The sequence below is a fragment of the Cryptomeria japonica genome, chromosome 9 (genome assembly GCF_030272615.1).
Source record: "Cryptomeria japonica chromosome 9, Sugi_1.0, whole genome shotgun sequence".
Taxonomy (NCBI): Eukaryota; Viridiplantae; Streptophyta; class Pinopsida; order Cupressales; family Cupressaceae; genus Cryptomeria; species Cryptomeria japonica.
The window spans coordinates 110,107,552-110,119,215 of record NC_081413.1 but is presented as its reverse complement, the minus strand read 5'-3'; the positions used below and the strand labels follow the sequence as shown (position 1 = coordinate 110,119,215).

At 36.3% G+C, this 11,664-nt stretch overlaps 1 protein-coding gene across 1 annotated transcript; it reads left to right on the top strand.

The window, feature by feature from the left end:
• The first annotated feature begins 8,421 nt into the window (after positions 1-8,421).
• On the top strand, positions 8,422-11,151 carry LOC131062797 (putative kinase-like protein TMKL1). Its single transcript, XM_057996531.2, has one exon. The coding sequence runs from the start codon at positions 8,734-8,736 to the stop codon at positions 10,711-10,713; it is 1,980 nt and encodes a 659-aa protein (XP_057852514.1). The 5' UTR covers positions 8,422-8,733; the 3' UTR covers positions 10,714-11,151.
• Positions 11,152-11,664: the final 513 nt, after the last annotated feature.

The window sequence follows — 11,664 nt, the reverse complement described above, 5'->3', positions numbered from 1 at the left end:
CATTGGGAGATATGGAGGTATGGAGTATTTTTTTTAGGTCATGATCATAGATGGATATTCAGCTCAGGGGGAGCAGTCTAAGAGTGAAACTGGCAGATGGAAACCATTATCATTTTTCACATGAGTGTTGCCACCAATGCCAAAGGGGGAGATTGTTGGTAATTGACACTCATTTGATTAGTTTCAATATGTTTTCATTGATGGCAACATGTTATGACTTTCATATTTTGGTTTGGTTGTTTACCGACAGACACTTCACCGACACCGACACCGACACCGACACCGACAGGTATCTTCATTGGTAGGAAAAATTCTTTGGGTATCAACATTGCAGGCCGACATGACTTCATCACGATATAGGTATTGGAGGTCGAAATCATTTTGGGAGATCTAGCAATAGGCAATTGATTTTAAAATTTATGTATATATGTAATTGTGCCGACATGTATATTCACTTTGTGCTTCGGTGGACGCATGAATTTCTTAGACGTCTAAAAATGGTCAACACTTGCGGAGTCATACTTTAACATTTGCGCATTGCCTTATTTTAGGGTTCTTGTGTCGCATTAACATTTCTTCTATGTTGCGCATTTGGTCTTTATCATTTGCGAGCATCAAGTCCTTCTTTTGCATTCTTCATTTTTCTCACTTTTGAATTAGGTCTTGTCGATAACAATCTTCAGTCATGATTTTGGTTGAACTTATCTTGTCGCATCATGGTGCATGCTCATTTATCATCATTTTGGACATCGTCAATCCTAATCGATGATAGAATTAGGGTTTTGTCCTCTTGTCAATCTCGACATTTTGCGATCAATTAGTCATTAATCCTTGTCCTTGTCAAATATCGTCATTTTGTGATTGATTCGTCATCGATCCTTGTCCTTGTCAAATATTGTCATTTTGCGATTGATTCGTCATTGATCCTTGTCGATCCTTCTCCTTGCCAATTTTGTCATTTTGTGATCGATTCGTTATCGATCCTTGTCCTCTTTAATCATGTCAATTGGCACTTTTCAATTTGATCTCCTTGTCAATCTTGGTCAATTTGTCATTGATTTTTGTCAACCAATTTTAATCATTTATCAACACTGGTCCTTTGTCAGTCAGAATCATGATCAAATCGACCCTACATCAATTATTTTTTGTCAAGATCTAATTGCCGTCCTTGCATTTCTAATTCATCTTCTAGGGTTTTATGATTTATTCATTTAATATTGTTTGTCATTTTCCCTTTAGGTTAAATAATTTATTTATTTATCCTAAGTCTTCTTGTCACAATTAAATATTTATTTAATTGGCTAATTAATTCCCCCTCTTTTTGTGAATTAATTAATGAATGAAAAATTATTAATTAATTCACCTAATTTTCTAATTTCCTAATTTCCAATTCATCATTTCTAACCTTATTGCTAATTTTCCCAATTCCTAATTTCCACCTCATTTTCTAATTTGCTAAATTTAATCTCCACCTAATCAATTTCTCTCTAGTCTCTACCTATTTTTGTGCTTTGGTGGAAGCATGAATTTCTCATGCGTCATATTGTTGGCATAGGAAGATGTCATAGGCTTTTAGTCCTCTAACCTTTGCATTGGCAATATGTCATAATTCATGACATAGAAGGTGTCATAACCTTCTTTCTTTAACTCAATTTTGCCATTTTTGAAATCAATTGCCTCTAATATCAATTTCATGCTAATCTTGTCCTCTCTCCAATTTGTCTATAAATTGGATGAGTTTCTTCAATCAAAAGATGGAATCAATCAACCACGCTTCTAGTATCCTCGCGCTATCAAAATCAATCTTGCTTCATGCTTTTGCACTTGTAGGTGAGATCCACACAAATCCGCTATTTGGAGGAGAAAGAAGGACAATGGAGGTCAATTGGAAGAGACATTGGTGATGGATTTTTATGTATTTTGAATGTCTTATTTTCAATTCTTGTATTGATTGTAATTAGGATTTATTTCATTGCAATTTGGCTTTATGGTTACCTAATACCTATTTGCTTTGATGTTTTCCCAAATTCCTGATATACATTTATGTATATATGTAATTGTGCCGACATGTATATTCACTTTGTAATAATCTATGTAAGCTGACATAAGGCATGAAGGATTGTAAGGGTATATAGGTCAGTTGATTAGATCATTTTTGATATAGGAGAATGTAATATGAGTGAGAGAGATATATTTGTAATGCAAGGAATGTTGATTATGTAAGAGGTTGTTCCTGTAAGGGTTTAGGGTATTAGAACCGGAATTGACAGAGCTTTAACCAAAGTTGTATTCAGGCATAGGAGATGCTATCATTGCAGTTCACTCATTTTTCTGTATTTGTATGTAGTCAGTGAGACTCCTTTTGTGATGAGAAATGTGCTCTAGGTTGTAAGCCTTCCTGCATGTGCAAGCCCCCAAATTTTGTAAAATCTCTTCATATGGCCAGTGGATTGATATTGTGGGTCACAAATCCCACTGTGGTTTTTCCTCTTTGAGGTTTTCCACATATAATTATCTGTGTTATGGTTTTCATTTTTGTGATTGGATTATTGGTTGCTTTACTTCTTTCAATCTTATATGTACCGGTTTACTGGTTAGTGAATGCATGTTTTAATAAGGTTAAAATTGATCATTCTAGTAGAACACTGATTCATCCCCCCTCTTAGTGTTCTTGGATTCCAACAATTGGTATAAGAGGAATCCAACAAGGAACCGGTAGTGAGCACATCATTGTTGTCAATTGACACCTCTCAAGTAGAACACAAAAGCTTAACTGAGATGAGTTCTACTGAGCTCATGATGATGGTTGCACATAAAATGATGAAGGATCTATGGACAAAGGAGTTATTGATCAGTCTATCCATATTTTGCATAGACTTGTCCCAAAGTGCAAATTTGACAAAGGAGGAAGACCATCCGACAAGCTTAAAATAATCACATAGCACATTTCTAAGGACTTTCAATCTTTACAGCAGATAAACCGACAAGCATTGGAGAGGTTTACACAGGCTAAGAGAGAAACATTTGATCAGATGATTGAGTCGGAGACGAAGGAGATTACTGATAAGTTAAAATTGATTGATAATGCTTTGATGCAATGTACTAATATTTACAGAGTATGTTGTAACACAGGTTTACTTACAACAGATTTAGATAAAAGGATTAAGGATACTCAGGAGAAGATTTTAGATATACTCAATTCTTTTGATGGTTCAAATTCTTTGACAACATCTATTGATGGTCAGATTTTGGTATTGGAAGCTCAAGTTTCAGCTCTTGAGAGGGATAAAGATAAAATTATAAGGAGAGCTAGAGGTCTTAGAGGATTGGTGAGTCCCCCATTGGATTCTTTGAGTGTAGATAAGAAGGATTACATTGATTTGGTTGGTAAGCACACACCGACAGAACTTAAGGATAAAGAGTCATATGACCATATGCTAATGGACTTGTATCTAGTTCTGACACACTCAAATCAGGTTGGGATACCTATCGAGAGATTTTGGAGAAAGCTTATCGAAAAAATTTCAAATATATTCAGCTCCAGTAAGGTGTTCTAGGACATTCTTTGTACAAACTTTCATTCTTTGTCCCGGTTTTTGCTAATTTTCGGCATAATTGTCAAAGGGGGAGGTATAGGTGAAAAATATATTATTGACATCGAGAGATATGGATGTATGGAGTATTTTGTTTAGATCATGATCACAGATGGATATTTAGCTTAGGGGGAGTAGTCTCAAAGTGAAACCGACAGATGGAAACCATTATCATTTTTCAAATTAGTGTTGCCATCAATGTCAAAGGGGGAGATTGTTGAGATTTGACACTCATTTGATTGGTTTCAATATGTTGTCATTAATGGCAATAGGTTCTGGCTTTCATATTTTGGTTTGGTTGTTTACCGACATAAACTTCACCGACACCGACACCAGTAGGAGAAATTCATTGGGTACCAACATTGTAGGCCGACATGACTTCATCAAGATACAACTATTGGAGGCCGACATCATTTTGGGAGATCTGTCAATGGGAAATTGATTTTGATATTTATGTATATATGTAATTGAGTCGACATGTATATTCACTTTGTAATTATCTATGTAAGCCAACATAAGGCATGAAGGATTGTAAGGGTATATAGGTCAGTTGATTAGATTATTTTTGGTATAGGAGAATGTAATATAAGTGAGAGAGATATTTGTAATGCTAGGAATGTTGATTATGTAAAGGGTATCAGAACCAGAACATACATAGCTTTAACCAAAACTGTATTCAGGCATAGGAGGTGCTATCATTGCAATTCACTCATTCTTTTGGATTGTACTCTGGATTTGTATGTAGTCAGTGAGACTCCTTTTGTGATGAGCAGTGTACTCTAGGTTGTAAACCATCCTGCATGTGTAGGCCCCCATATTTTATAATATCTCTTCATATGGCCAGTGGATTGATATTATGGGTCACAAATCCCACTGTGGTTTTTCCTCTTTTAGGTTTTCCATAGATAATTCTCTGTGTTATGGTTTTCATTTGTGTGATTGGCTTATTGGTTTCTTCACTACTTTCAATATTATATGAACCGGTTTATCGGTTAGTGAATGCATGTTTTAATAAGGTTAAAATTGATCATTCTGGTAGAACATTGATTCACCCCCCCTCTCAATGTTCTTGGATTCCAACAATTGTTATCAGAGGAATCCTGCAGGAAACCAGTAGTGAGCACATCATTGTTGTCAATTCACACCACTCAGGTAGAACATAAACACTTAACTGAGATGAGTTCTACTGAGCTCATGATGATGGTTGCACAAAAGATGATGAGGTTGCACAGAAGATGATGAAGGAAGGATCTATGAACAAAGGAGTTATTGATCAGTCTATCCCTATTTTGCATAGACTTGTCCAGGAGTGCAAATTTGACAAAGGAGCAAGCCCATCTGGCAAGCTTAAAATAATCATAGAGCACATTTCTAAGGACTTTCAATCTTTACAACAAATATCAAACCGGTATGCACTGGAGAGGTTTACACAAACTAAGAGAGCAACATTTGATCAAATGATTGAGTCGGAGAAGAAGGAGATCACTGATAAGTTGAAATTGATTGTTAATGATTTGAGGCAATGTACTAATATTTACAGAGTATGTTGTAACACAGGTTTACTTATAGTAGATTTAGATAAAAGGATTAAGGATACTCAGGAGAAGGTTGTAGGTATAGTTATTTCTTTTGATGGTTCAAATTCTTTGACAACATCTATTGATGGCCAGATTTTGGTATTGGAAGCTCAAGTTTCAACTCTTGAGAGGGATAAAGATAAAATTATAAGGAGAGCTAGAGGTCTTAGAGGATTGGTGAGTCCCCGGTTGGACTCTTTGAGTGTACATAAGAAGGAGTGCATTGATTTGGTTGGTAAGCCCACACCGATAGGATTTAATGATAAAGAGTCATATGCCCATATGCTTAATGGACTTGTATTTGTTTTCTGCACACTCAAATTAGGTTGGTGTACCTATCTAGAGCATTTGGAGAAAGCCTATCCGAAAATTTTCAAATATATTCATCTTGGGTAAGGTGTTTTGGGACATTCTGTACAGACTTTCATTCTTCGTCCCAGTTTTTGGTAATGTTTTGGTATTGATGTCAAAGGTGAAAAAAATATTCTTGACATTGGGAGATATGGAGTATTTTGTTTAGGTCATGATCACAGATGGATATTCAGCTCAGGGGGAGTAGTCTCAAAGTGAAACCGACAAATGGAAACCATTATCATTTTTCACATGAGTGTTGCCATCAATGCCCAAGGGGTAGATTGTTAGAAATTGACACTCATTTGATTGGTTTCAATATGTTGTCATTGATGGAAACATGTTCCGGCTTTCATATTTTGGTTTGGTTGTTTACCGGCAGACACTTCACCAACATCTGCACCGACAGGTATCTTCACCGGTAGGAGAAATTGTTTGGGTATCCGCATTGCAGGCTGAAATGACTTCATCGGGATACAAGTATTGGAGGCCGATATCATTTTGAGAGATCCGACAATCGACAATTGATTTTGATATTTATGTGTATATGTAATTGAACTGACATTTATATTCACTTTGTAATTATCTATGTAAGCCGACATAAGGCATGAAGGATTGTAAGGGTATATAGGTCAGTTGATTAGATCATTTTTGATATAGGAGAATGTAATATGAGTGTGAGAGAGATATTTGTAATGCGAGGAATGTTGATTATGTAAGAGGTTATTCTGGTAAGGGTTTAGGGTATTAGAACCATAATAGACATAGCTTTATTTGGAACTGTATTCAGGCATAGGAGATGCTATCATTGCAGCTCACTCATTGTTCCAAATTGTAGTCTGGATTTTTATGTAGTCAGTGAGACTCCTTTTGTGATGAGCAATGTGCTCTAGGCTGTAAGCCTTCCTACATGTGCAGGCCCCCATATTTTGTAATATCTTTTCATATGGCCAGTGGATTGATATTGTGGGTCACAAATCCCACCATAGTTTTTCCTCTTTGAGGTTTTCCACGTATAATTATCTGTGTTATGGTTTTCATTTGTTTGATTGGCTTATTGGTTGCTTTACTTCTTTTAATCTTATATGTACTAGTTTACCAGTTAATAAATGCATGTTTTAATAAGGTTAAAATTGATCATTCTGGTAGAACACTGATTCACCCCCCCTCTCAGTGTTCTTGGATTCCAACAACTAGATCATTAGGGTCAAGTTCTCCTAGGTCAACTCCCTAGTTAGACTAACTTTATAACTTGAAGCAATTATTTGAAGACAACCTTAATGTTTGATTTTACCTTATAGTTTCATTTGAATTAATTCTTAATTTAATGTCTTTAAATAACAAGACATAATAAGTTGAGTAAATGCATACCAAGTTGGCTCATAATGACTATTTAGAAAAATGCAATAAAAAAAATTGAATTTGAAGATTTAAACAACTGGGGTTAATTTCAAACTTATCAAGATCAAACCCTAATGTTGCAAGATTATCTAAGGACAAGAAAGTGAATATCTCTAGGTTGGATTGCACGTATGGATGTGTGTGCAACAAATGGTGAATGATGACAACTATCTATAAATGTGTATAAAATAGGCATAGGGTTAAGTCAAATGTATAGAGATAAGTGACAATGGATAAGACTACACAAGAATTAGGGAATGAACCAAACTTACCACAAGAGTGTTCCAAGTATCAATATATAATTGTAGAAGTCACTCCATCAAAATGTGTATAAAAACTAAATAGATATTAGCATGGTTAGAATAGAATAGAAGGTTTAATAGGCTCATGAGCCCAAAGACAACCTACGAAATTATTGACCTAGTCATTTTATCTTTTTGGACTATTGATATTTTGTTATTTATTTCGATAATAAGCTCCCTTGTTTTCTCAACCTTCTCCACTTTGGATAAACCATGTATAGAAATTGCTACTAAAATATTTGCTTATTTGACCTAAATATTGCTATGAGCCTCACACTCTACCATAGAGTGTTTGTTTGACTCAACGACCTTAGTAGTTCAAAACACATATCCTCTCCCTCTATTCTTCTTTTAACTTATTCTATCTACCTATTTCACATCAAAGATCACACAAGTTAGTCATCACTCATACTATGAATATATTTTCTCTTCATATGATATTTGTCCCTCTATAGGCTTTTTGGTGATGATTGCACATGGAGTTCAATTCATCAAGATAATATTTCATATTTCTCCTTAATGCCTTTCTCTATATTAGACTTGTAAAATTTATCCATAACAAATATTTTTATCTATTTGTTAATTTGGACATGCATTTAAAGATTTATTCATCCAATTTGATATTTTGTTTTATATCCAAATCTTTTGTCCCTCATTTAAAACATTTTCACTAATTAACCTTAAACAATCTATTTTAAAAATTATTATAAAAAACCATACCAACTACCTCATAAGAACTCATTTTCTAAAAGAATCTTAATATAAAACAAAACTTTTACTTATGAAACCACTAATAGTATCAAATTAGACCATTAAACCTACCAAAACCCTTGCTTAAAATCATTGTTTTGTCTATGTTCTACAACAAACAAGTTCCATATCTTCATTCAAAAGAAGTCAGCCATATGTTTTTGAAAAAAATAGTAATCAAGGTGAATATAGTTCAAAGCCCTTAACCCCATAAAAAATTCAAATTCATCAAATAAGACATAAATGTATTGGGAAATTAAATCTAGATGTTGCTACCAAGGGATGGGGTCTCTATAAAAGTTCAAACTTCTAGACTTTTTCACAGTTATCCACCAACCAACTAGAAAATTTAATGAACTTCGAATTATATTTTATAAATGTAGATGCCATTTTCCTTATGTAATACAAAGAAATTGCTTCGGGTCCAAGGTCATGTGTTTAACACCCGCCCGCCACCAAGGAATGTGTATGTTCATATTCAAGCCGTCAACTGGGGCATATATACATAAAATAAACATATACACAACTAATATAGCACAGAACAATGATTTTAAATACCATGCAAAATTTCACCTTTAAATCATTGTATTGCAAAGCAATCAGATGGGAAGAGAGGCCATGTTGTACTGTGTTTTCAGTACAGTCCTTTGTAGAAGGATAAAAAATACACTTCTTCTGATAGATACAGTCTTCTGAAATACTGTAAAGCACATATATTTTACCCCATTTTGTCTGAGTCTGAGAGTTTCAGAGCCCTCCATGGCCTTTAAACTTTTTCTGGTCTGCTCCATCTTGTCTTGGATGCCTTGTTTTCTGCTAACATTTGCTCAGGTTACAAGTGATGGAATTCTGTTACTGAGTTTGAAGGGCACTCTGGGGGATGATGATAACTTTCTGCTTTCAACATGGAATGCATCCAGTCCAATCTGCCAATGGAGGGGCATCCAATGGGCAAAGCAAGGTAATACATTATTGCAGTGCAATACATCACTGGTAAGATCAAATCTCACCCTTTATAGAGATCCTTCTATTTTTGTCTACAGTATCAAACTTCCTGCAGCTGGGCTAACAGGAACAATACCCAGAGAACTGGCCAAGTTGTCTAGTTTGCAGGAGCTTTATTTGAATGTTAACATGCTTAAAGGCCCAATACCGTTGGAACTTGGCAACAGTCAGAACCTTGCTGTCCTGTCATTGAGGCAGAATCAGCTCAATGGTACTATTCCGCCTTCAATATGGAACCTATGTAACCAGCTGGTTGAGCTTGACCTTGATCATAATGATCTTGGTGGTTCAATTCCAGATCCAGCCTTGCTAAATGAGACATGCCCAACTTTGCAAAAGATTGACTTAAGCATTAACCATCTTGAAGGCTCTGTACCCACTTTCCTTTCTCAATTCAGTGGCCTCCGTTACCTGGACCTCAGCAACAATTCTTTATCTGGAACAATCCCAGCGGCCCTTGCTAATATGAGCCTCACTACGCTGAATTTGGCATATAATAATCTCACTGGTACTATACCCAGTTTTTCTCAGAATTTTAGCCAGAATGATTTTGTGGGTAACAGTCCTTCTCTGTGTGGGAGTCCTCTGCAAGCCTGTTCAGTAATCCAGACTTCAAATCAGGGCGGTGGGAATCATTCTAGATTAAGCCCTGGGGCTGTGGCCGGTATTGTTATTGGTCTGATGGCTTTCATGGTTGTTGCAGTATCTGTTTTGATTGCATTGGGTACCTCTAAGGATAGGAAGATAAAAGGAGAATTTATTAATGAATTTGAGGAAGAAGAGAGTGGAGAGGGCAGATTGGTGTTGTTTGAAGGTGGGGAGCATCTGACAGTTGATGATGTTCTCAATGCAACTGGGCAAGTGTTGAGCAAGACAAGTTATGGCACTCTGTATAAAGCAAAGCTAGCTCAGGGAGGAACAATTGTGCTTAGATTGCTTAGAGAAGGCACAGCCAAGGACTTGGAATCATTCTTGCCGGCTATAAATGATTTTGGACGACTCAGGCATGAAAACCTTGTTCCTCTAAGGGCGTACTATGAAGGTCAGAGAGGGGAGAAGTTGTTGGCTTATGATTACATACCCAAAGGAAGCCTGGCTGATCTTCTTCACAGTGCAGGCAGGCAGACTTTGAACTGGGCTAGAAGACACAAGATTGCCCTTGGAGCAGCTAGAGGGTTGGCCCATCTTCATTCAGGACTTGAAACACCCATAATTCATGGAAATCTCAAATCAAAGAATGTTTTGGTTGACGAATACTATGTATCCCATCTCACAGATTATGGATTGGACAGGCTTATGAGTCCCTCTGCCGCAGCTGAGATGATGGAAGCTTCAAGCCTAGAAGGCTACAAGGCTCCTGAACTTCAGAAGATGAAGAGGGCTAACACCAAGACTGATATCTACAGCTTTGGCATTCTACTTTTGGAAATATTGATGGGTAAGAGGCCAGGTACCAATGCCTCTGTCACAAATGAAATTGTTGACTTGCCCAGCATTGTAAAAGATGCAGTGCTTGAGGAGAGAACAACACAGATTTTCGATGCTGAAATTTTGAAGGGGTTGAGGAGCCCGGCTGATGATGGGTTGATTCAGGCTCTTCGACTTGCAATGGGCTGCTGTGCACCTTCCCCTACTGCTAGGCCAGATATCAAAGAGGTGATCAGACAACTGGAGGAAATAAGACCCAAATTGTACTCACCTTTGTACACTCCTAGGGGTTCCATTCCAGATTAGAAACAAGCCTCATGTGGGTTTGATCGTAATGCTCTGTAAGGGTTTTGTGTTTTCTAGAACTTCTGCTGTTTTCAGTAATTATCTCTTTGTTTGAGGCCTTACTTATGACCACTGTCTGATCTCCAAAGGCCCATACATTGATGCATGTTTTGTGAGTTTTAGCAGTCAGGTAAGTGTGTTTTAGTGTTCAGATTCAGTTTGTGGATTATAAGATTAAATTGTTGGCATCTCATAGTTCTATACGACCCAACAAAATAGCAATTGCATCCTATGGAGCAGCAAAAGCTTGGGGGCTTTACTTATATTTAAGAGTACAAAAGCAGTCTGTTAAATTGTTTAAAGGTGGAAGCGCTAATATTTTTAGGGCTTTCCATATATTGCCAGAAACTGGTTGCACTGCTTATCTCAACATAAGAAATGTAAGTTCTTTTTCTTCTTCTTGATTCTCAAATGTTGATGGCATTTTAACTGGCCCCTCCAGTTCTGCAAGTGCATTCTAGACTTTGGACGATGTTATAAGATGAAAGTTACAATATTTATACACTAAAAAACCGAGTCAAAGTAACAGACTGCAACCACAGATGTATCATAATTCAAATAACAGCTCAAACTACATGAATGAACTCATAAATACTTTGGGTTTTTAATTGCATTATGGATTTTGTTGTAGATTTTAAGAAAATAAGAGGATTTGACAAAACAACTTGCAAAATGGACTGATTGAATGAATGTTCCCCTATTCTTGTGCTGGCTAATAAGAGGCATATCATGTTTTGGCTGATTTAAGGGCGAGATAACCCAACCTTGTTTGTTTTAATGGTTCTTTTGCATTGTAATTAGGAAAGCATGAAACCCCACATAGACAGAGCAAGGACCTCATAATTGCCTTTTCGCATTATACAGATAACAACGAATGGATCTCATCACCACCATTTTTACATAAGAAAAAAA

Bases quoted from the DNA above. Each gene is read 5' to 3' on its own strand.
- LOC131062797 (XM_057996531.2), top strand. From the start codon at position 8,734: ATGGCCTTTAAACTTTTTCTGGTCTGCTCCATCTTGTCTTGGATGCCT.